Source organism: Peromyscus maniculatus, chromosome 5 (assembly GCF_049852395.1).
Source record: "Peromyscus maniculatus bairdii isolate BWxNUB_F1_BW_parent chromosome 5, HU_Pman_BW_mat_3.1, whole genome shotgun sequence".
Taxonomy (NCBI): domain Eukaryota; kingdom Metazoa; phylum Chordata; class Mammalia; order Rodentia; family Cricetidae; genus Peromyscus; species Peromyscus maniculatus.
In genome coordinates, this window is record NC_134856.1 from 63,857,591 (window position 1) to 63,884,383 (window position 26,793).

The 26,793-nt window shown below is 42.1% G+C and overlaps 1 protein-coding gene across 1 annotated transcript in view; it reads left to right on the forward strand.

Moving 5' to 3' along the window:
* The first annotated feature begins 56 nt into the window (after window positions 1-56).
* Ccny (cyclin Y) overlaps window positions 57-26,793 on the forward strand; it is a 131,215-nt gene continuing 104,478 nt past the window's right edge. Inside the window, exon 1 of the mRNA XM_042277917.2 lies at window positions 57-559. Coding sequence (XP_042133851.1) covers window positions 406-559 — 154 coding nt within the window. The 5' untranslated portion in view covers window positions 57-405. The remainder of the gene's footprint in view (window positions 560-26,793) is intronic.

Here is a 26,793-nt window from a genome sequence, read left to right on the forward strand (position 1 = left end):
TTGGCTGTTCCGCGCGTGCTCGCCGTGTCCCCGGCGTGAACCGGAACCGCTTGCCGAAGTCGAGGCTGCGAGCCGGGCGCCGAACGGGAGCGCGGTGGGAGGCGGCCTGCGCGGCGCCGCCCGCCATGGCCGCGGCGGGGTGAGCTCTGCGCGGGGCCGCAGTCGCGGACTCAGGCTCCTCCTCCGCCGCGCACCAGGGGCTGAGGCCGTAGTAACCGGGGCCGCTGCCTGCCGGCCGCCGTCGCCACCCGCTTGTCGCCGCCGTCCATGGCGAGGCCCCGCCGCCGCCGCCGCCTCTGCTGACCCGGGGCCGGCGCGGCTTCCGCCCTCCGCGGGGCGCGGGCGGCCTGCCTTTGCGCCCGAGCCCGCGCCCGCGCCCCGGGGCTACCAGGCGGGCGGTTGACGATGGGGAACACAACCTCGTGCTGCGTGTCGTCCAGCCCCAAGCTCCGGAGGAATGCGCACTCGCGGCTGGAGTCCTACCGGCCCGACACGGACCTCAGCCGCGAGGACACAGGCTGCAACCTGCAGCACATCAGCGACCGGGAAAACATCGACGGTGAGCGGCGTCGCTCCCTCTCCCTCTCCCTCTCCTCTCCAGCGGGGCTTGGAGCCTTGCGGGTTCGCTGCCTCCGGGCTAGGCCCGCAGGGAGTGGTGGAAACTTTGCTAGCCACAGACCTCCGGGCGTGGGGCAGGCGTGCAGGGGTGCTACAGTGTGCATGTGTCTGTGCTGTCCGGAGGTGACAGGGAAGGCCTCGGGCAGGGTGCTTTTGGGATATTGCCAGAGCCGTTATGTTTTGGGTGGCAGTGTTATTTGTCCTTTCCTAAAGGAGGGGAATTGTCATAACGATGAGTTCTGTACCTGGAGGTCTTTACCTGGAGTTGGCCTGCGTTCCCCCCAGACAACTCTGTTCCAACACTATTCCCCCCCCCCAAAAAAAAAAAACCTAAACCAAGCCCAAGGGAGTAAGTATGCTTGTGACTATATACCGCAAATGTGTACATATGTATGATATATGTACATAGACTCCCGCACACGCACATAAATACTTTATGGGGATGGTTGCTGGGTTGAAGTAAAATGTTCACCTGAGAATGTTGTTAAAAACAGTTATTACCAGGCGGCTGTGGGTTAGTTTTTGCATGGGCTAGAATTACAGTCTTAGGAATTTCAGGTTCATCTGGGTGACTTGGTTGGTATATTTGAAAAAAGTTAAAGGAGTCATTACACCTAGTAAGTAATGTTTTATCTTACTGATTGTGCAGTAGCCGTCTCAGTACAGCTTTATCATCAAACTCTAAAAGTAGTTTGTGCATTGCACATAAAATACAGTTATGTGATTCCCTACTCCCCAAAGATTAGAAGTTGGAAATTATATCCCTATGCCTTGTTTTTTGTTTTTGTTGTTTTTAACTAAAATCCTCATACAGTTTATCTAGATAAACTCATCTGAAACTTTTCTTATGAGAATGAATTGACAAGTGGTATTGATTTATTCTCGTCTTTGGAATGGAGCGTGCCTTGTAATGTGAAAAGCTACATTTAAATGCTAAAGGGAAGAATTTTGTCATTGTTTCAGGTTAGGACGGAAGCTTTATTAAATGAGTATCATAAGGATACTCACACAGTTTATAGTAAAGTCTGGTACTACATGATTTTCCTAGTGATGTTTAAGATTTATTTCATTTATGTGTATGTGTGTGTCTGTGAATGTGTTACTTCTGAGTGTCAATTGAGGTCAGAGGAAGATGTTGTATCCCCTTGATCTGGAGTTACAGGTGGTTGTGAACCATGGGGTGCTGGGAACCTATCTCAGGTTTTCTGGAAGAACAAGAAGCATTCTTAGTCACTGGGCCATCTCTCCAGCTGCAATAGTGTTACTTTCTGTGTCCATTTGCTTGATCTTCTCTTTACATGACTTTGACCATAGCCATGCATCTACACATTTTACATCACGTAGAAGAAAACGTTAGAATTCCTCCTAAACACCATAATAAAACTGTATTTTAAAGGAATGAGTGAAGAAATGAATGTTTATTGTAGAAGGCTGATACTAGTCCTGCACATGATTGACAAGCAGGAACACATTGACTCCTTTATTAATTAATTGTATTGTACAGGTTTCTGTTAGGCCCTTTTCATGCAAATCTGTACTGAACTTTGGGTGTACCCCTCCATCCCTCGCACTCCTCACACCTCCCTTTCTCCATTCACCTCCTTTGTTCCCAGGTTTGCTTCTACTTTCCTACCATTCCACACACAGCATTTTATGAGTGATAGAAAACATGCAGTATTTGCCCTTCTGAGATTGACTTAAGTTAATTTGCTTATTATTATTATCTCCAGTTGTACCCACTTTACGTAGAAGGAAATAATTTCATCTTCATAGTAGAAATGAATTCCATTGTATATAACTCATTTTCTTTTTCTATTCCTCAGTTGATGGCGGTGGTGCAGTAAACATTGATGCACAATTATTTCTGTGATTTTTTTTTTTTCAACTTTTGGACAGAGACCCAGGAGTGGTGTAGCTGAGTCATAAGGTTGATTTATTTTTAGCTTTTTCAGGGATCTGCATACCGACTAACACATTCTGGACTAGTTTACATTCTCACCAGCAGCGTGTAAGGGTGACCCTTTTGTCTGAATTCTCACCAGCCTTTGTTGCTTGTTTTCTTTTAAACGCCATTCTTAATGAAGTGAGATAAAAATCATTGTAGTTTTTAATTTGCATTTCTTAATGGCTAGTGATGTTAAATATTCTTTTTTATTTAAAAAAAAATTTTTTTTTGAGACAAGATCTCCCTATGTGGAAGTTGATGTGTAGACCAACTGGCCTTGATCTCATAGAGATCCACCTGTTTCTGCTCAGATGTTGGGATTAAAGTTGTGCTCTAACATTCTTGAGTTCATATATTTGTTGCCAGTTTGTACTTCATCTTTTCAGAACTGTCTGATTCATTAGACTAGTTTTGATTAGGTAGTTTAGTTTTTTGATCCCTGGTGAGGTTTTTGAGTTCTTTGTATAGTATAGATTTGAACCTTCTGTCAGATGTATAGCGGCAAAGATTTCTCCCATCCTGTAAGCTGTCTGTCCATGCAGGTATTGAGTGTGCTTAGATTTTCTTTACATTCATAAAAACCTACTTATCACTGTTGGCACTAATTCTTGAGAGACTTGTGTTTAGAAGTATTTACCTATGTTGATATCTTAAATGTTTCTTCTACTTGTCCTTATTAGTGTTAGGGTTTCAGGTCTTACCTTAAAGTCTTCTATCTGTTTAGAGTTGTTTTTTGTATGTGGTGAGAGAACAGATCTAGTTTTATTCTTCCATGTGTAGATAGTATTGCCAGCAATATTCATTGAGGAGGCTGTTTTCTCGAATCGGATTTTGTAAAAAAAATGCTGTGGCTGTCTGGGTTTATAGCTGGGTCTCCTATGCTGTCATTGATATGTCTCTGCTTTTATACTGGTGTTATGCTTTTTGTTTTCTTTTTGAGACAGGTTCTTTGTAGCTCTGGCTGGTCTGAAATTCATTAAGTAGACCAGGCTGGCTTCAAACTCACAGAGATCTTACCTGCCTCTGTCTCTTGAGTGCTGGGATTAAAAGTGTGTGCCAGTGATGTGTTTATTACCATGTCTACAGAGTACAGCTTGCAGTCAGGCATGGTGATAAACTCCAGCATTGTTCTGTTGCTCAGGATTGCTTTACTAACTGGTTTTTGGTGTTCTCTCTGATTTTTTTCAGGCCCCCCTTCCCCACCCATTTGTAAAGAAGAATGATGTCAGAATTTTGATGGGAATTGCATCCACTTTGTAGATTGTCTTTGATTGTCTAGCTATTTTCCTGATATTTATTGTTCACTTTATGAGCATGGGACAATTTTCTGTCTTATAGTATCTTTGATTAATTTCTTTAGTGTTTTAAAATTTTCACAGTAGAAGTTTTTTTACTTCCTTGGCTAGCTTTAATTACAAGGCTTTTGTTTGTTTGTTTTTGAGGTAATTGTGAATAGGATTATTTTTCTGATATCTTCCTCAATATGTTCATTATTGGTGTTTAGGAAAGCTACTAATTTTTGTATATTGATTTTGTATCTTGTTCTTTGCCGAAAGTGTTTTTTATTAGCTCTAATAGTTTTCTGGTCATCTTAGGGTCTCTTCTGTATAGATTATATTATCTGCAAATAAGGTTACTCTGACTTCTTCCTTTCCCCTCTTGTATCTCTGTTATTTCCCTTTCATTATGTTGTCCTACATAAAACTAAAGGCATAATATTGAGTAAGAGTGGAGATGGGACACCTTTGCCTTATTCCTTATTTTATTGGAAATGCTTTCAATCACCCCCAATTAATATAATGTTGGGTATAGATTTGTTATCTATGGCTTTTATTATGTTGATATTATGTTCTTTGCATTCCTAGTTTCTCCAGAACTTTAATTAGGAAGGGTATTTTGTTGAAAGCCTTTTCTGCACCTATTAAGGTAATCATGTGATTTCTGTCCATGAACCAATTTATGTGATACATTGCACAAACCATTTTTTAGAATCATGAATGATCTTTCTGATATGTTCTTAAATTTTGTTTGAAGAAATGTTTTTCCTTTATGGTGTACACCATATTTGGTGGAGGTTTTGTGTTTCAAATGAGAGAGCAGAAACAACCCCAAAAAGAGAAAAATAAAAACAAAAAAGAAGATTAACATTTCAGAGAACCAAGTTGAATATTATTATGGGCTGTAGTAAAGAAATGGAAATAAAGTGATTACAATCAGCTTGTTGGCACTAGGCTTTGTCTTAGCTGGGGTTGTATTGCTGTGATGAAACACCATGACCCAAAACAGCTTAGGAAGGAAAGGGTTTGTTTGCCTTCCGTATCCTCAGTCATGGTCCATTGAGGGAAGCCAAGGCAGAAACTCAACTGTGTGGAACCTGGTGCTTCCTGGCTTATTCCTCATGGCCTGCATAGCCTCCTTCCTAATAGAACCCAGGCCCGCCAGTGCAGAGGTGGCCCCACCAACCATGGACTGGACCGTCCCACATCAGTTCGCCAATTAAATGCCAACAAGATTGACTTACGGAGGCATTTTCTCAATTGAAGTTCTGTCCTCTTGGATGACTCCAGCTTGTATCAAGTTGACATAAAAAACAACCAGCACAGCATGGGCTTACAGAAGGATTTTGCCAATCAAGAATGAGGTGTTATGGTGTGCTCTTTCATTTGAAAGATATCTAAGTTTCATTTGTTAGGCTTTTTTTTTTTTTTGAGAAAAATCTTTGGAAGACCACAAACTTGTTCTGTAGACTTAGGGTAATTTAGAGTATAAAGCTGTTAGTAAGGTTGCTGATGGAGGCTGTAGTGTCCTCAGTCCATTTTCTATGACCATGCTAATTTCAACCTGTAAATACTAATTTGTCATTTAAACAGTGTTCTTTCTGCCTCCCAGATTCCACAGATGCATCTAGGATTTATCTAACCAGAAGTCTTCATCATTGGTTTCATTTAAAGCAGAAATCTAGGCCTATTCATTAGTATGAATAGGTTTATTTAAAGGTTTCCAATTCACTCTAAGATGCAGATGGCCTGACTGACAGTGCAACCTGCTGTTTTAGGGTTATTTTGATATGGAATCATATAAGAGCAACAAATTTAAGGCAAAGTGTGTATCGATACACTGTGTGTCTTTACATACGTATGTTTGAATATCTCAATTTCTGTGCTACAGTTGGTCTTTGGTGTCCTTGGGTTCCATATATGGATTTATTTAACTGCTGACCACAAATGCTTTTAAACATTTGTGTATATACTGAATATATGTAAACTTGTTTTGTAATCTGTTCTCTCTCCACACATGCTAATAATTATTTAAAGAGCAGTTATGCTTAGTATCGTAAATAATCTAGAGAGGATCTGTGTGTACAGAAGCATGTGCGTGAGCTGTGCTCAAATAGTTGGCCATTTTCTAGGAGAGACTTGACTCACTCTGGTATCTAACAGGATCCTGGAATAGGCACCTGCAGCTACTGAGGGACAGCTGTATATTGTTAAATTATTAGGAAATTTAAAAAATTGCATCTCGAGTTCTTCAGTGTTACATCACTGTTATCACTGTCTGTCTTATATCATAAAAACCATCCCAGACATCTAGTATTGAAGATCGATAGTTCATGACTCTTCCAGAATATCTGAAGTTTCTTTAGATGGCAGATATATGCATTTTTCTACCCCACTCCTGTAACATGAATTGCTAAACAGTCTTGTTAATAAAAAACCCGGAGCCAGATATTGGGGTGAATGCTGAAAGATCAAAGAAACAGAACAATCCACAGCTAACATCACCTTACCAACTCCTCAGCCTCTAGAGCATGAGTTCCTGTTTCCTCATGTCTTACATACCTTTCTGTTTCCTGCCACCACTTCCTGGGATTAAAGGCGTGTGTCCTTCCCAAGCAAAGATATGAGATCTCAAGTGTTGGGATTAAAGGTATGGGCCATCAAACCTGGCTCTGTTCCCAGTGTGGCCTTGAACTCACAGAGATCTCTGGCTCCTGAGTGATAGGATTAAAGGTGTGTGCCACCACGCCTGACCTCCATGTCTAATTTGGTGACTGGCTCTGTTTTCTGATCTCCAGATAAGTTTTATTGGGGTGCACAAATATCACCACACATCTCAGACATACACAGGAGCAGGCAGCATTTGTTCCTGGTATGTCAGTGACGTGCATTAAGGTAGGTAAGCAAGTACCTTGCTTAGGAGAGAGGTACCAGCATCCTGAAATGTGGGATTACACAGCCAGCTCCTGGTATCCAGGGAAATACAGCTGGGTTACACTGAAGATAATTGTTAGCTACATTTACATCCATGTCAGTTTGCTTTGTAAGCCTTACAGCAGTCTTTGGTGAGTGGTGAAATGCAAATCACTTCTGTTTTATGCTCTCCTAATACAGACCTTACTGAAGGATGACTAGGACATGCTCTACATGGGAGTTCGTATGCTTGCAGACATTTGCATGGCTCAATGCTGAAGACATGTCTTAAGCAAGTGTTTTATTGTAGATGGGTGCTTCTACTCTTCACAGACAAAAAGGGACAAATAGTTAAAGATGTGAGTAAACTCCTACAGACTTATTTGTGGGTTGGTTGGTTGGTTGGTTTTAGAAAGGGATCTGTCCGTATAACCCAGACGGTTTTGAACTTTTTTCCATTTTAAAAAATAAAATATTTTTTATTAATTCTTTGAGAATTTCTTAAAATGTATTTTGAGAGGGCAGTGGTAGTATATGCCTTTAATCCCAGCTCTCAGGAGGCAGAGACAGGTGGTTCTTTGAGTTTGAGGCCAGCCTGGTCTACAGAATGAGTTCCAGGACAGCTGGGGCTACGTAGAGAAACCCTGTCTCAAAAACAAACAAACAAGAAAAAATGCATTTTGGTCCTATTCACCTTCTTCCCTGTCCTCCTCGGTCCACTGTACTATCCACCCATCCTCATGTTCTCCCTCCGCCCCGCTTTCTCAACCCCTTTAGTCCAATTTCTGCACCCAAATACTCTTAAGCGTGGGGATTTCCCTGGAGCATCTATCTGCTAGAGGTTACATACTTAAAGAAAACGGACTCTCCTTTTCCCAGCAGTGTCAAATACTAATAGCTTCTCAGCTCTGATGGGAGTTCATGCCCACCTTCCATCCTCCATGCTGGAATTTTGTCTGAAATGAGCTTGAACATGTCTTATGCTGCTGGCTGTCACAAACAGTGAGAATTCATATTGCTCAAATGTGCTATTGCCCTGTTGTACCTGGTAAACAAACACTCTCTAGTTATCTACAGTCATCTGCCACCTCTGGCTTGGACTGCGATCTTTCTGCCCCCTCTTGTGCAAAGATGCTGGAGTCATAGGAGGAGGGAGTGTGATCTGATGTCCCATTTAGGCTTGAGTGACAAGGCAGGCTCATACTCTTTGTACATTGACCACCTGTGGGTCTCTGTGTTAATCACCACTTACTGCAAAAAAAAAGCTCTTGATGGGAGTTGAGCGGTATACTAATCTATTGGTATAACAATAATTACTATGGAGATGGTTTAACACTATGTCCATTTAGCAGAATAATAGTAGACGATTCTTCCCTAGGGCCTGTGACCTCACTAGCCACAGGCTGGCTCTGAAAACGATACCAAGTATGGGTTTCATCTTGCAGGATACGCCTTAAATCCAATCAGAAACTCCTGTAACATTTGTAGTACTTTGAACCAGTAGACATAATTTACCAGGCCAGTCATTATTGTAGCTCAGAGAGTTGACAGCTGGGTAAGACCAGTGAATACTTTTTCCTCCAGTAGTGTGCTTGCTACTTTGCAGCACTCTGAAAGCTAGCCACTTATGTGAGGCTACAAGGTCAGCACCATCTTGGTTTCATCATGTTCTACACTCCAAGGTCTTATAGTCAAGTTTTGGAGGGTAGCTAAGAGCGAGGTCAATAGCCTGTAGTGCTGGGAAGTCCATGGGACCACTCTGGTCAGCAGTTCAAGTACGTTTCCTGGTACTTGACTTTTTATTTGCTAATATGAGGTGTCTAGTTGAAGTATTGCTGCCTCTGTTATAGGGTAACTCCATTTAAACTCATTGTTGTGTGTGTGTGTTTACAGTAGTAGGTTTCCATATTCCTTGCCATTTCATCCCTTACCCCATTGTTTCCAGTTTCATGATTTCCCTTGGTATCATTATATTCTATATTCCCTCCTTTGAAAGAGTTCCTCATCCCCCATAGCCTCTTACTATGTATTCCTAACTATGTATTCCAAATGAAACATACATACATACATACCTGTGTTCATCAGAGTTCTAGAGGAAAGAAGCTGTAGGACATATGTATTAAAAGAGGATGTATTGGATTGGCTTATGTGATCCAATCTGGTAATTTAACAGTTGTTATCTTTAAAATACCATTCCATTATTCTAACAGCCAAGGCAACTTAGAGAAGAGTTTATTTGAGATTCCAAATCCAAAGGGCAGCAGGAGCAGGAAGTTCAAGGCTCACATCTGGAATCCCAAAACAGCAGAGAACTGGGAGCAGGGAGAGACCTTAAGCTTTCAAAGCCTACCCCTAGTGACATACTTCTTTCAGCAAGGCCACACCTCCTGTGGTGGTTTGAATGAAAATGGCCCCCATAGGCTGCTCATAGGGTGTAGCACTATTAGGAGATGTGGCCTTGTTGGAGGAAGTGTGTGACTGGGGTGGGCTTTGAGGTTTCAGAAGCTCAAGCCCTACTGGTCCATTCTTTCTTCCCGCTGCCTGCTGATCCAGATGTAGAACTCTTGGGCTACCTCTCCAACACCATGTCTGCCTGAGTGCTGCCATGCTTTCTGCCCTGATAATAATGGACTAAACCTCTGAACTGTAAGCCAGCCCCAATGAAATGTTTCCCTATATGAATTATGGTCATGGTGTCTCTTCATAGAAATAGAAACTCTAAATAAGACACCCCCTAAACTTCCCTAAACAGCACATGTAGGTATGTGTTGTGGAGAAACTATACCAGAACCTTTGATAGCTATACTTAGGGCCATAGCCACTGTGGTAGCTCACAGAGGTGCTCTCACTGAGAAGTATTAAGAGCTTGGTGTCTCTGTGGGATTTGTAGGTTCTGTTTTCTGTGGGTCCACAAACAGTAGTCATTTAAATTCTAAATTCCAGGCTTTCTGCTGGAGGTTAGGAACACACTGATCAGTATCACCAGGGCTTGTCTTTAAGGACCTAGTGATCTGCTGGGTATCCACATGGGCATTTACTGTTCTGTATACAAAGGAAGGAGGCCAGTTGAGGGGGTATGATGAAGGAAAGTTTGCAAGACAGTAAGATGAGTGGCAGGCAGGAGACAAGTCAGTGTGCCTCAGAAGGGGAGACTATATCTCTGAAAGACATAGCCAGGTTAGGGCACAGGGTCATTTTTGTAGTTGGGTAGGTTAGACTTGGTAGTGACTCAGTCTCCAAATGTCTTGCAAAATGAATTTGGCTCATTCAGAGGATGTTTGGTAGAGATTTCATATGACTGGTGTACATTGGAAACTTGTGTTTTTGTGTATTTTTCATGTATTTTAGATTTTGAAAATAATCAAAGTGTCTCATGGAACATAGTATAGTTCTCTTTAGAACTGCCAATGACTATGGTATATTTTGTGGAGCATGAGAAAGTAGCCTTCATGGAATGAGAGCACTCCTAACTGCAGGATCCTAGAGACCCTATTTACCTAGAAGAGAACAGAGCTCTTAGGAGTTGCCCCTCAGCACATCACACAGCAGTGTCAGCTGTGTGCCAGGACTCCAGAGAGTAAGATTCCTGTCAGAAACTGTTATTGGACCCTGTTGCTCCTCTTCTGTCCAGTTTGGGCAGCGTGGCTGTAGATCACCAAGAAGAAAGTGACCCATCTCAGAGCTTTAAAAACAAAACGAAAAACATGCTAGTCTGAATAAGAATTACTACCAAGAGAATTGTGTTATCTTTCAATCTGTGTAGCATCACCAGATCCTTATTAATCTGTCAGGTTTTATAGTTTAGGACCTTGCACTGAATATTTTGAACATGAAAGAATTAGGTCTGCTGTCACCTGGACTTGTCCTCGCCCCACTTCCTGCCACATTGGCCTCTGCAGATAGTGATAAAGTATCTTTCCAGTCCAAGTTATCTGAGGTTTGAAAGCAAGAGAGATCACCAAGAAGGAAGCCATAATCCTGTTTGATGAACTAAGCTCGCAAGTGACCAAAGTCCACTGACACTCAGGAAATGATACCATAGAAGAGTCTGAACACCAGAAGATATATTGTCAGCCTTGGAGGCTGCCTATGACAAACATTAATTAAGATTCTGTCAGTTATATTTATGAAAAGTCAATTAAAGTTGACTTGGGTAACTCAGTTGGCAGAGTGCCTTGCCCAGCATTTACTGGGTTTCAGTCTCCAACCAATATAAACCAGGTGTAGTGGTACAAGCCTGTAATTCCAATCCCAGGCATGGAGGCAAGGGGATTAGAAGAAGTTCAAGGTCATCTTCAGCTGGGTAAATTTGAGGCTAGCCTGGGCTACCTTGTCTTAAAGAACAACTACTAAAAAATGATGAGTACTTGAGTTGAGGAATTGGGAAGAGAAAAATTACTATATATGAAGACTTTCTATGGAGTCCAAGGGCAAAAAGCTGTACAGAGTTTCACAAGGAACTAGAATTAGGAGTTGGGAGCCTGTACAAACTGAGACAATTATCTCCTTCATTAGTCTTTCTCTGTGTCACAAATTTGTTTCTCAGAAATTCTTTATAAACTGGTTCTCTTTCTTTGTTTATATATCCTAGAAATTTGCCATCCCTAAATCCTTCCTTTTAGGACTACAAGAAGACTAAGGAGTCTTTGTTTCCCAGTAGAGTAGGGAGTTGACTCAGTCCATTCAGTGGTGGCTCCTCTGGAGTAAAGGATCAAATGAACAGAGGTGCTGAGCTCCTTGGCTTGTATTTCTTGACCCTGGCCCTTTAAGGAATGTGAGACACTAACTTGTTTTAGCTTTCAGTTTGGATCTGTCTGATGTTTCTTCTGGATTGAGTTTAGGTCATGCATTTTGTCATTAATATGGCAGGAGTTGCTTATCACAAGAGACTGTGCTCCCTGTTGGTTTTAGCCTTTGTCTTGTGGACTTGGATCCCTGGCCAGACTGAGGATCTGTCGTATCTGTCTTCCTAGTATGTAGGAGGTAAGCTAGACTTGACCTCCTAGAAGATTCTGGCCTCTGGTGTTCCAGAAGGATCAACTAGTGTCTTCCTACACTTACAGTTGGAACTTGTGATTCTCATAGTATTTTAATTACTTCAGGGGATGCAGGTCAGTGGTGGAGCAATTCCTCAGCCTTCTACTCTGCCAGCTCTGATTGCCAGCCATCTGGCTATTCTGCCTCTACTGTCCTGTCTTCCTGGTGCAGATCAGTCCTGCAACTGACTGGTAGAATCTGGTTATTATTGGAGAGTTTTCTTGATCTCCCCCTGCTCCCCCCCCCTCCCCGGTATGTGTACATGTATGGATACCATTTGTAGTCTAAAGGGCAATTTCAGATGTTCCTCAGATGTCTCTCACTGGCCTAGAGCTCACCAACTAAGCTTGCTAGCCAGAGAGCACCAGATGTATGCAGGTCTTCTCTAACCCAGTGCTAGTATTACAAACCACCATTCCTGTTTCATCTGCTCCCCCCCACCCCTCGCCCCCTCAGGTCTTTGTGTTGGTGTGCCAGTACTTTAATGACTGAACAGTCTCCCCAGGCCTCTCCACCCTCTTTGTAGATGGCTATTTTTGTTTGTTGCTTGCTTGCATTTTAGTGATAAAGTAACCACCTAAGTGTGCAGTTCAGTGGTAGTGAGTACCTTCATACGTTTGGTACCAGTTACTGCCAGCCATGTCTAGAGCATTTCATTGATTCTTGCTCAGTTAGGAAGCACTGTCTTCATTCCTCCATTCCGCAGCCCCTCTTTGAGTTTACACTCCTAATAAGTGGGGCCTGACGTATTTGTCCTCTTAGAACAGACTTGGGTGTGATGTCTGCATTCATCAATTTTGCAGTGTGGTCAGGATAACTTCCCTTTTCAAGGCTGATAGACCTCATGGTCGGTGCCACATTTGGTTAATCATTAGCTTCTCATTACATCCAGATTGCTTCTACCATTCAGCTATTCAGATAGGTGTTGCCGTGAACAAGATACATAGATGTGTTTGAGCCTTGTTTTTGATTCTTTGGGGTTTACACTCAGAAGTGAAATTTTGCTAGGACTGCTGTACTTAGAAACCTTGATTCTTTGGCAAATTTGTGTTCTCATGTAATATTAAATATGACAAAAATAAAATTGATCAAGAAATTGGATTGCTGTACCCTGTACTTCATAAAGACCAAAACAGATGACAAAAATTTCTAAAGTCATTCTTTTTTTAAAATAATGCTTCCCATCTTGTTTATAGAGCTGTATATTGAATGAAAAATTGAGAAAAGAATGTAGAAAGGGATCATTTATATTCCTATCTTACAGAATAGTGCTTATTTTTAGGTATTTTAAAGTAGTATTTTATGTTGACTATGAATATCCTAGTGAAATATCTACATATGATTACGTACAATTTATAGCTTGAAATATGTTTGTATCAGAAAGCAAATTTATTTATTCACTGATTGATTTTTTTTCCTCAAATATATAAAAGTTTTTACATTCATATATGTGGCTATAAATGGGACAATACTGACTATATAATTCCCCTTTTTTCTTTTTTTAAGAGGAAGACATCTTTTGATATATTGTATACCCTAATAAACTTATCTTTAGGTCAGAGGATAGAGCCAGCCACTAGATTAGACATAGAGGCCTGACAGTGGTGGCATACACTTTTTTTTTTTTTTTTTTTTTTTTGAGACAGGGTTTCTCTTTGTAGCTTTGCGCCTTTACTGGAACTCGATTTGGAGATCAGGCTGGCCTCGAACTCACAGAGATCCTCCTGCCTCTGCCTCCCGAGTTCTGGGATTAAAGGCGAGTGCCACCACCGCCCAGCTGGCATACACTCTTAATCCTATAGGGAGGCAGAGATCCATATGGATCTCTGTGAGTTCAAGGCCACACTGGAAACAGAGCCAGGCAGTGGTGGCACACACTTTTAATCCCAGAACTGGGAAGCACACACACTTTTAATCCCAGGAAGTGATGGGCAGAGAAAGGCATATAAGGCCTGAGGAAACAGCAACTAAAGCAGTTCAGTTGAGACCTTTTCCGGTGAGGACTCAGAGGCTTTCAGTCAGAGAATCCATGAAGTTGGCTGTAGCTTGTTCTGCTTCTCTGATATTTCAGCTTTCACCCCAATATCTGGCTCTTTTTCTTTAAATTTATTAAAAAGACCATCTAAGATTCGAACAACCTCTAAGTGATTTTATAAAGCATTATTATTAAATATTGTTAATAAAATGTAATTATTTTATTTTTGTGATTTTATTTTATTTAGATAGGGTCTCTTGAAGGCCAGGCTAGTCGTTAATTTTGTTGTGTAGTTGAGGGTGGCCTTGAACTTCTGTTATTCTGGCTTCTGCCTCCCAAGTGCTAGAATCATAGGTTTGCGCCACCACAGCTGGCTTTTGCAGTTCTGCCGATCCAGCTCAGGCCATTGTATACGCTGGACAGACACTATGGACTGATGAGCTATAGCCACGGTACCCATAATTATGAGAGGACTCATTCTACTAGACTTGAGTCATTTGACTTAAATTTAGGGTAAGTGCTTTGAAAAAAAATTCTTGTAAGTAGCAAACAAGTAACATAGTATCTTGTTTGCATGTTTTTGAGAGTCTTTCCTTAGGATATGTTCCTAAAAGTAAGTTTGCTTTCAGGGCTAACCATTTGGTATTGGACAACCAATTGATGTGTTCTTCCTTGAGAAAACTGTTTCTCCTGCTCTCGGCATTCCTTAGTATCCTCATTTCTTTATGTAGGGTTCAAGCCCTGAGGCCTTTCTCCTGTGCACACATGTCTCTTGTTGTTGTCCATGTTCAGCTCTTGTTTAGGCAGTCATGTTGGTGAGACTAGGGTGTAACTTCTGACATTCCTGGGAAACACAGAGTCACAGCAAACTCTGACACTGTGGCTCTTACAGTCTTTCCACCCCCTCTTCAGCAGTGTTCCCTGAGCATTACGGGTGGGAGTGTTCTGTAGATGTATCCATTGGTACTGTCCTCCCCTGCTCTGCATTTTGATTGGTTGTGGTTTTCTGTAATGGTCTCTGTTGCAAAGAGAAGTCTGCTTAATGAGAGGTAAGGACCACTCTTATCTGTAGATATAAGAACAGATATTTGGAATATAGTTAGATTTTGTGCTGGTTTAGTAAAGTGATGGTTGTACGCTCTCCTCCACGATCTGTGACTTTACCACTCTGAATAGTTGGCTAGTTTTGGTTTCCCTCTTGTTGATTGGATCTCAAATCCAGTAAGAGAGCTTTTGGTTACTGCCAAGGTCTGGGTACCAATGTCGACTCTTAGGATTATCATGCCAGATTATATTTAGGGATGTATGTCGCTCAAAATCTAAATGGTCTTATAATAAAAAATCCAGTACCAGATATTGGGGTAAATGCTGAAAGATCAGAGAGACAAAGGAACAAGCCACTCCCATTTCTTACCTCGAGGACTCTTCAGCCTGAAAAGCCTTAGTTCCTGTCTCTTCATGCCTTATATACTTTTCTCCGCCCAGCCATCTTGGTGCTTGGGATTAAAGGCATGTGACTCCCAAGTATTGAGATTAGAGGTGTGTGCCACCACTGCCTGGCATCTATGTTTAATCTAGTGGCTTGTTCTCTTCTGATCTTCAGGCAAATTTTATTAGGGTGACATAATATATCACCACAGGGTGTGTGTTGCTAGTAAGAACAGTTAATGAAGGGTACCATGAATTTGAAAGAAAGCAGGGAGGGGTACATGGGGGTTTTTGGAGGAAAGAAGAGAAGGAGGAAATGATGTAATTATAATCTCAAATTAAAGAAATAATTTTTCCCTTTTATTAATAATTTCTTTTCATTTATTTTACATCCGACCGCAGTTTTCCCTCCCTCCTCTCCTTCTGTTCCCTCTCCCCACCATCCACCCGCTTCTCCTTTGCCCCCTCCCCCCATCCACTCCTTTATTTCTGTTCAGAAAGGGCAGACCTCCCATGGGTGTCAACAAAGCATGGCATCTCAAGTTGAGGTCGGACTAAGCTCCACCCTTTGTATTGAGGCTGGGCAAGGCAGTGGGTTCCCAAAAGCCAGCCTAGGTGTTAGGGACAGGCCCTGATCCCACTGCTAGGAGTTCCATAAATAGACCAAACTACACAACTGTCACACGTATGTAAAGGGACTAGGTTGGTCCCATGCAGGCTCTCTAGCTGTTGGTCCAGAGTCTATGAACTTCTATGAGCTCAGGTTAATTGTTTCTGTGGGTTTCCTTGTGATGACCCTGATCCCCTGGCTCGTAAAATCCTTCCTCCCTCTGTTCAATAGGATTCCCGGAGCTCAGCCCCGTGCTTGACTGTGGATCTCTGCATCTGTTTCCATCAGTTACTGGATGAAGTCTCTCTGATGACAATTAGGGTGGTCACCAATCTGATTACAGGAGAAGGACAGTTCAGGCACCTTCTCTACTATTTCTAGGAGTCTTAGCTGGGATCATCCTTGTGGATTCCTGGGAGATTCCCTGGCATCAGTTTCTCCCTGATCCCGAAATGTGTCCCCATCAAGACATCTCTTTCATTACTCTCCCCTTTCATCCCGCCCCCAACCCTCCCAGCCTGACCCCTCATGTTCCCATCTTCCTACCCCACCCTAGTCTACCCAGGAGATCTCTTCTATTTCCCTTTCCCAGGGAAATCCATGCATCCCACTTTGTGCCCTCCTTGTTACCTAGCCTCTCTGGGCTGTGAATTGTAGCCTAGTTATCCTTTATTTTTCAGCTAATATTCTTTTATGAGTGTTTGTCTTTCTAAAGTTTGTCTTTCTGGGTCTGGATTACCTCAATCAAGTTGATTTTTTTCCCCCTAGTTCTATCCATTTGCCTGCAAATTTCATGATGTTGTGTTTTTTTTTGTTGTTGTTGTTTTGTTTTTTGTTTTTTAACCTTTGAGTAATACTACATTGTGTAAATGTACCACATTTTCTTTATTCATTCTTCCATGGAGGGGCATCTAGGTTCTGGCTATTACAAATAAAGTTGCTATGAACAAGTGTCCTTGTGGTAGGATTGAGCATCCTTTGGATATATGCCCAAGATTGGTATCGCTGGGTCCTGAGGTAGATTGGTTCCCAATTTTCTGAGAAACTGCCATACTGTTTGCCAAAGTGGCTGTACAAGTTTGCACTCCCACCAAGAGTGGAGGTCTGTTTTCCTTGCTCCACATCCTCTCCAACATAAGCTGTCATTTGATCTTCGCCATTCTAACAGGTGTAAGATAGTATCCCAGAGTCGTTTAGATTTGCATTTCCCTGATGGCTAAGGATGTTGAACATTTAAGTGTATCTTAGTCATTTGAGATTCTTCTGCTTAGATGTGTACCCCATTTTAAAATTGGATTACTTGGTATTTTGATGTCTAGTTTCTTGAATTCTTTATATATTTTGTAGATCAGCCCTCTGTCAGATGTGGAGTTGGTGAAGATCTTTTCCCATTCTGTAGGCTGCTGTTTTGTCCTATTGACAGTGTCCTTTGCCTTACAGAAGCTTTTCAGTTTCAGGAGGTCCCATTTATTAATTGTCGATCTCAGTGTCTGTGCTACTGGTGTTCTATTCAGGAAATTGTCTCCTGTGCCAGTGTGTTCAAGGCTACTTCCCATTTAAAGGAACAGTTTTTAAGAAAGCAAGCTTGTTCCCCTTGACCTTTGTGTATCCCAGGCTGACCAGATTTAGTCCTTCCTCAGACTCTGATGTGCAAGGATTACAAGTGTGCATCACCAAGGCTAATGTGGAAAGGTTTTGGAGATTGATGAAATTTTTTTTAAATAGACAAGAGTATAAAATACACAACTATAGGGATGTTGAAATAATCTTAGAACTTGGGCATTTGAGGTTAAAATCCTGAATCAAGGACTAGTTGGATTATATATCAAATTTAAAAAAAAAAATTGAAAACTGAACTCTGGGCATAGGCTTACATTGTTAATGCCAGCATTGTTTATGCTGAGATAGGATGGTTTCCTGGAATCTGAGGCTAGCCTAGGCTACTAAATGTTATTTTTCAGGTGTTTAGTGTTTGATAGGCATTGGAGAACGGTCATTGCACTCAGTAGATTCTTCCTTTATTCTCTACAGCATGTTCTAAACATCTGTGAGGACCATGACATTACATTATGTACATCAGTATTAAATGTTGCCAATTTCTGAAACCAGAGTTGTCCGGTTTACCTTTTAGAATTGTGCAACCAATAACAAGACCAAGCAACAAGACCTGAGCAGGGAAGGAGGCTTTTGGCTAAGAATAGAAGTGGGCAATGAGATACAAAATCAAAGTCTTAACTCCTTGGTGCATGGGAGGTAATAGTTACAGGATCAAAGAAATGGGAGGAATATTCCTGTGACTTTGAAATGCTCAGAGATTTTCTTGAGATAACCCTTTTTACTCCTTTTATGGTTCTTCCATATTGTCATGGCAAGTGGAAAACAGCTGTATTGTTGGAATGTTATTTGGCTTACAGGTGAAATTATAAAGTTAGAGGTCGTCTGGCTGACACTGTGGGCAGCCTTCTTAGATCCAACCAGTTTTGGCCAACTCACTTAAAGAGCAACTTCTAGCCTTAAATCCTGTCCTTAAGATAAACAGGAATAGGGATGGAGTAGGTGGAGATTACTGAAATATGCAAGACATATGCAAGACATGACTTCTGCTTCTAGTCTCTGCATTTTAGGCTGCATGTGTTATACACTTCGTTAGTTGAGCAAAAGCTGGTGCTGAGATCAATCCCAAAAAGAGAATAGGTGATAAAATGCCAGAGGAACAAGGTGAGACTTACAGTCCAAGTGTGTAGTGGGTAGCCATTCCAGCTTTGATCTGGAAGTTCCAACCCCCATTGATGCTTCGGTAACTGTCATGCCTACAAGGCGGGGCCCAAGAGAGGACCCTGATCCAGATGCACCAGCTCTCTTGGTTCCTGGACCCTGGATGCTGGAGGTAGACCGAGGAGAGTTCTCCAGAGAACACCACTGGACTGCACTACGTCTTTCCCAGACCCTGTTACCTATCCCTTCACTTGTAAGTTACCCCACAAAATAAACCTCCCTTTCATCTACATGGAGTGGCCTTAATAATTTCACCAATACCTGGTGCCCAACGTGATCTGGGACAATTGCATGGGAAAGACAGAACAGCATAGAGGACATTTCTGGCTGGGGAAGGCAGTGGGAAGGATCTAGATGTAGAAAGGTGTAAGGTTATGCAGGTCATGGTTAGGAGGGGTCAGGTTACTCAAGAAGACTGGGATAGTAGTCCCAGTAACTCTTGGGTTTCTGTCAGGCAATGAGTCTTTATGGTACAGAGTCCTTAATGACAGGCAGGAACTGCAGCTGTGGGTAGTAGGCTTCTCTGATTAAAGTGGTTCCAGGAAGATTATTATACTAGATAAAGGCAAGAGCCAATAAGACCTGTTTCCTGGTTCCATGAAGAAGTCTGAAGGTTTAAGCACAGGTTGGTGGGTGGTAAAAGAAAGTACAGCAAGCAACTTTGTTCTTGTCCACACAGACATAGACTGGGCCAGCCTGTCAGTAAAGCTAGGCTTTATTTGACTGGCACTGAGCAGATGGGAAATCACCATTAAAACCAAGTGGAGCAGTAGTATAAATTTGTGCATGAAGTTGTTAGAAAGGGGGGAATCTAGACCTCAAAGTCTTAGGAATGTTAGTTATTTAGCTGCATTGTGTTCTTACCCTGCAAGGAAGTGTCATGAAACACAACAGAATCCGCTTATAAGAGTTTATTAGAGATAAAGGGATAGAGAGTGCGCAGGCCTGTGGGAGAGACACGTTCGTGGAGAAGAGAGAGAGAGAAGAAAGAACCGGGAACATGGCGCTCTGCTTTAAAACCGGCTGGGGGCGTGGCCAGGTCACGTCACTACTCCACGCATGTGCGTAGATCACATGGTCACGTTGTGCGCTTACGTGGCCATGAAACGTCACGGATCCTGGTTACGCGAGACGCCTTGACCCGGAAATGGCTATCTTGACCTGGAACTGGCTAGGCGGAGATGTCCAGGTCCGCCGGGTATCCTGGTTACGAGAGACGCCCTGACCCGGAAATGCCTATCCTGACTTGGAATTGGCTAGGTGGAAGTGTCTGCCTGGTATATGCGACCGTGGGGGCCTGTTGTGAACCCTTCAAGGAAGCCTGGTGATTGGTCATAAGGAAGCCGGTTCAGTGGATTGGAACTGGTGAAGGGTAGAGTGAGGGGCAGGCTTTGAGGAGGGAGAGAGGGTGAAAATTGAGTTTGGGCAGTTCACATCATTGTTCTCAAGGGATAGTGTTTTTAAAATTGATTTTAATACATTTCTGTTCTGGAGGTAATTTTCTCCTTTAATTCTAGGGATACAAAAAGAACTGTATCTTCTGATTGATCATCCCAAATCAGTGTCAAAGAGATAGTAGAATTTATGCTGTATATACTTAATGAGAATGTGAATTGACAGGAGCTTGAACTGCTTTAGGGGCCCTTTGATTTTGATATGATTCATAATTCACCATCCATATGAAATGAAGAGGCAAGCAGGAGTGGAACCCAGGTGTTGTGATGATCTGAAATTTCTTTTTTGTTTTCCTGTCTTGAAGTGAACTGAGTGCTCATATAGTCTATCACACAGGTCATTACATACATCAGTTTGCTCTTTTCTAACCTTGAGCCATGTTTTTGAAGTAGTTGAAAATAATGTTATGACCAGGCGTGGTAGCACACACCCTTAATCAAGGCATTCCGGAGACAGAGGCAGGTAAGTCTGTGTGAGCTCATTGCCAGCCTCATCTGCACAGTGAGTTCCAGAGCAGTCAGGGCTGCATAGAGAGATCTTGTCTCAAAAACAAACAAACAAATAATGTTATGCTTAATTTAAAACTACTGCAATGTAGAGTGCAGGTATAATACCATTACGATACTCAGAGTTCAGGCAACAATGTAAAATACTAAGAAATGACACATTTACAAAGTATTCTGAATCCTTATATCAGAGCATCGCCCTATCTCTTTGGAACAAAGTACTGACCTCAAAATTGTCATCTTCCTACCTGTAACTTGCACATGCTGGAATCACAGATGTTTGCCCCCAGCTATGGTGCCAGACTGATAAGTTAGCTTTAATAACATAATGTACACTGTTAGGGCTTTCTTGCATCTCACTCCTGTGAAATGTGTTCTCTGGGATATTTTCGTTGTTTTGTGAGAAGGGGGGAGAGAGAGAGAGAGAAACATGTAATTTTATTCTGAACTTCAAAGACTGACCCTAAAATGTGATTTAGTGTTTTATTTTTTCCAGCAATTGTTTCAGTGTTTTCTCAAAAGTTTTGAGTTCTTACTAAGTTAGTCTTGTAACTATAATTATTGCAATTTAAAGAAACCATCCTCTTTTAAAAACTGAGGTTTGAGGCCAGAGAGTGGCTAAGAGCACTTGTTGCTCATGCAGAGATCTGGGATCAGTTCCCAGCATCCACACCACATGGTGACTCGCAACCATTCATAACTACAGTTTCAGGGGATCCAATACCTTCTTCTTATGACCTCTTCTGGTATAGTCACACACATGGTGTACATACATAGTGCAGGTAAAACAGACCTACACATTAAAAATAAATAAGTTAATCTAAACAAACAAACTTAGATTTGGGCCTGTGAAATGGCTCAGCAGGTAAAGGAACTTTGCAGCTAAGCTCGTGTTCTAAATTGAAGATGCACATGGTGGAAGAAGAGAACCAGCATGCTCACACACACATACACATACACAGAGCTGAGGTTTTTGTTATAGTAAAAGTCGTGTCAGTCCACTCTGGGAAGTGTTCCTGAGTGAGAACTTGAAATGTGACTGCCTAGATCCAGCGCTTGTTTAAGTTGAAGGCCTCCTTGTGGGTGCTTTCTTAGCTACTCAGTAAGTTGGAGGGGGTTTATTAGCAGTAAGCTTAAGCAAAGGACTTTGGAAGGTGGAAAATCCCAAGTGAGAGATTGCTGTCTTTGGGCTTTCTTCCTGTCAGCACTGTCTCAAGTGTACCTGTAGGAGGTAATTCCACTGAGCAGGTAAAGTTTATGAGTATAAATAGATAATCACTGCTGGAGGACATTTGAAGTTGAGAACCTAGGAGGGTAAGGAACTTCACTGGCAGCTAGAGGAGAGTGTTTGCACAGGTTTGCGTTTAAAGGTTCACAGCAAGAAGACTTTCTTTTTCCTTTTCCTTTCCCCTTTTTTTGTTTTGAAAGAGTTTGACTGTGGTTCAGGATGACCTGGAAATTACTATGTATTTCAAGCTTCCTTTAGTCTTCTAACTGTTGGGATTCTGGGTATGAACCATCATGTCCAGAGAGACTTTTTTGCTTTTCATATTTAAAAAAAGCACTGCCTTATTTTATATGAAGCTTCAACATTTGTCTTATGGTCAAACATAGCTAATGTTCATAGGTTCTGTGTTTTGTCAATTTAACCAAATGAAAGCAATGCTGATCATTAACAATAAAAACTACAATAAAACAATAAAAGCTAAAAAGACTCTTTTTTTGTCTATGTCGCTACTAGGATTACTTACTGCAAGTGGAGGTGGTTTTGGTTAAACACTGGTACCGCAGCCACTCAGACCCAAATGAACACACAGAGGCTTATATTATTTATAACTGCTTGGCCATTAGCTCAGGCTTATTATTGACTATCTCTTACACTTAAATTAACCCATAATTCTTATATATGTTTAGCCACATGGCTTGGTACCTTTTCTCAGTTCTGCCTTCACATCTTGCTTCCTCTGTGGCTGGCTGGCAACTCCTGTCTCAGCCTTCCTCTTCCCAGAATTCTCCTTGTCTGCTTATCCCGCCTATACTTCCTGCCTGGCTACTGGCCAATCAGTTATAAATAATATAAGCTTCTGTGTGTTCATTTGGGTCTGAGCAGCTGCAAGACCAGGAAAACTTCAGCTACACCCACACACTTAGCAAAACCTTTGTTTAGATAAAGGTTTTGCTGCATTTCAAAAATTTGATGTCCTGGAGCAGTGACCCTCTTCATCTTGGAGTAGTGGCCCATTTCCCCTTTCTCCTTGGTTTTTGTGTGCCAATTCTTTTATGGCTTGTCCTCATCCCAAACACACAGCTGAAGGGCTTTGAGTTTAGGAGCAGGGGGCGCTCCTTAATATGTTTTCTTCTGTGGGCTTGAGGCTATGCCTTATGTCCAGAGACCTATCTCCACACCCACGTTCTCAGGAAGTTTTTGGCTTTGACCAGATGACTGCCTTTCAGGCACAACTTCTCAGTTAAGAGCAGTCTCCTCTAAGAACTCACATGTACACAGTTCTGTTGCATGACCGAGAGCAGCTGTGTGACACAGTTGTCCTACTCAGAATTGAAGGGTGCTAATCTGGTTATTTATGTCTTCCATTATTAGAAATAGGTAATATTTGTGTATATGGGCATGTGTGTTTGAGATGAGACTGTGTGGAAGACAGAGATCAACATAGGGTATTGTTCCTCAGGCACTGTGTGAATCCTACCGGGTAAGAATAAGACCACTACCACATTTTTTGAGTCACTTTTGTAGGAAGCTTTATTAAGTACTGGCCAGGACAATGGACACTGTCCAAGTCCCTTCCCGGGATTCTCAGAGTATGACCAGTCAGAGACTTATAAAACCCACAAGGCTATGGACTTCCTTCTTGCCTGTGTAACTCCTGCCTATGTTTGATCAAGCACATCCTGTTCATTTGGGGCAACCAAGCTTGTTTACAGAAATGAGAACATATGGCTTGTTGTCTTACATGAACAATGGTCGCCAGCAATCCAGGAAGTTCTCTGTCTTTGGGCAAATGGACCTTATAGATTTTTTGTTTTATAGATCTCTTAAACACAGTTAAACGTAAAAACACCAACTTTAGCCATTACAGCGGTCAACCTGTTTGTTTGTTTGTTTGTTTGTTTGTTTGTTTGTTTGTTTGTTTTTGAGACAGCCTCCCAGGCCTGGAGCTCACTAAGGTTAGGTTGCTGACCAGCAAGCCCCAGGGATTCTCCTGTCTCCCCCTCACTAGCCCTGGCATTATAGATGGGCCACCACACCAGCTTTTGTCTTTAGGTTGGGGATTGAATTCAGGCTCTCATGCTTGCACAATGAACACTTTACCTACTGAGCATCTCCTTTGTCCCTAGTTGGGTAGTATTTAATCTGAAGTGCACACATACCTGAATTTCAATACTGGAATGCTAAGGATGAAGGCTGTACTTTATTTCTTTTATTTACTATAAAATACTCAGTTGGTTTCTACACTTTAGCCATTCTCCTTTTTCCTATTTCCCATTCATCACGATCATTTTACAAACTATCTCTAGGCATATGCTTGCTTAAGAGAACAAGGATAGGTATCTAGGAAGTATTGGGTCAAAAGGAAATAAATGTAGCACACACTTGCTTACAATTTAACGCTAATGGTGGGTTGCCACAAGGCATGGGATTCTAACATTTTCAGAACTACAACATGATTAACTATGGCTACAGTCCTGCTGTGTGTGCATTGTCTTCCTGGCTGTGATTTTGTTCCTTTCCTCACATCTCCTTCTGCTGCCTTTAGCCCCCAACTTCCCAGTCACAGGGAACTACCATCCTGCTTTTTACTGTCAGGAGATGAACTTCTTTAGATTCCATGTCTGAGATGGATTATGTAGTATTTATCTCACTGGGAGTGTCTGATTTCACTCATTAATGTCTTTAAGATTTATTCATGTTAGAAGATGTGTCAGAATGTTGTTCCTTTTAAGACTGAATAGTGGTATGTTGTGTATGTATACTTCACATTTTAAAACCCACTCATCCATTAATAAACAGCTAGGTGGAGTCCACGTCCTGGCTATTGTGAATAATACCTCAATAACTTGGAGGTGCAGACTTATTTCTGATACACTGAAGCCTCACAAGAAAGCATTAGTGTCAGGATGGATGGTGTGCGGACAGGAGAGAACAGAAATGCACAGGAGGCCCAGATGCATCAGGACTCTGTTCCTTATTCTGTATGGTCCAGATGTGGTAGGGACAGAATGACAACAGAATGGCTTTTCACAGTGTATTGTCAAGTGATAATTTCAAGCTGGAATGAATACAGAAAGAAATAAAGAAATGTCTGTCTGTCTCGGAGCAGGTAAATGTTTGCATGTTCCTAAAAATAGTTCTGTACATACATTTGCCCATTGCTTAAAACATCGTGGTTAAAAAGTAAGACCAAACAGAATTCTATGTTCTGAATGTACTGGCTTCTGGGATCCCCAAAGTAATAATTAAAGCCATAGATGAGTGATAGCATTTGGATGCAGCCGTAGAATTCCATGCCCAAGTAGAGCTTTCTGAAAACCAACCAAATCATATGTGACTCTTCCTTCCCGTGTCCTCAGTCCTGCCTAAGTTGTATTGTGTACCTGAGTCATCTTAAGCCAGTAAACCAGACCTGGCTGGTGTCCAGAGCCACACATGCCATGTGCTTTTTAATGATCCTCTGAGGTTTTGGAATGTAGCCTGACTGGCAGCTGTGAGTTCCTCATACTTCCCGAGCCAGCAGTTGTGTAGAGCCTGGGCTGCGGCTTTTCTCACTGTCCCCAGTCCACCTAATGTGGGACATTAAGTCGGGGCATGTGTGTATCTGCATCAGCTGTTTGATGGCCTTGATCTCCTGCTGGGAGGATGCTTGATGTAAATGATGGCTTTGGCTACGCAAAGGGCTGCAAGCTGATTTTATATTACTGCATTCTTAGTAGGCCAACACAAGACAAATGTATTATCTCAAACCTCTGCAGTTTAGAAGTATGACCTGGGTGTCACCAGACTAAAAAGGTGCGTGTGCACGTGCATGTGTGTTGCTGGGAAGAGTCTGTTTCCTTGCCTTTTCCAGCTTCTGTAGTCTGCCTGTGTCCTTGGCTCATGATTTCCTCTTGTCCTCACAGCCCCAAACCTCCAACTTTTGAGTGCATGTTTTCCATCACACCTTTATCCCCCTGCTTTCTCTTCCCAATATTAAGTGGGTTATATTGTACTCTCAGATAATCGAGTCATCTGTTTCAAACTTTGTTCACCTTCCACTATGTCTGCCCTTCTTGTTGGGACATCTACCTTATGCACAAGTTGTTTCTCATGAGTTTGTGGAAAAGATAATGTTCTCAAAGCCTCATGTAATTGTTTTCACTCTAATGTTTCCACATCTGTTCTCTGGTTCCCATCCATCCTCCATGAAGGGCCAACTCTGTAAGTTATAGCCTTGGCACTTTTACATTTGTTGAACATCAATCTTTTTCTCTAGCTTTCGAGTAGTAGTAAAAGTTTCTCTTGGTAATTACCATTACCGTCGGGAGGCCAGAGTGCCAGGGGGCATGTCTACTGACCTTTAAGAAAGCAGTTGGTATGGAGGCAGGTTTATGACTGGGTGGCAGGAGTGAGTGAGTTTTCCTCTGTGATTCTTTAGTTCAGTGCCTGGTCTTTGCTCCGGGGCTCTCTGTACCTTGTATGCCATCTGCTTTACTTAGCTGGGCCAGTGGACCCTCACAGCACAGTGTTCTTGACTTCTGGAGAGGCCCGCATCACCTGCTGCTGGATAGATGCTGCTGTTCTTCCTCCTGGAGACTTCCTGGATTGCCTTCTGCGTTTCTACTGCTGAGGTCTTAGTTCATTAATACCTGCACTGTGAGAAGCTTGAAGGGCAGGCAACTCAGGAATAGGAATAAATTCAGTCCCCAACTGCTTTGTTAACATTTGCAATTTTCCAGTCGCTGAAAATATTTTAATTGTGAAAAAATGTGATAATTATAATCTAAACAGTCTAATAAAAGCACTCATTTGAAGATTTAGGCAATTCATGTTTGTTTAAAAAAATACAGCATTGAGAAGATAGGCTGATTTGTTTTAAAAAATGAATCTTTTGTAAGCAAATTGAAAGAATCTCACATTTAGTGTTTGTGTGTGGCTTGCACATGCAGTGGCGTACAGGTCAGAGAACAACGTGGGGAGGGAATGCTCTCCTTTCTCCACATGCATGCCTGAGCTCAAACCCGGGCCTTCAGACTTGGCGTTA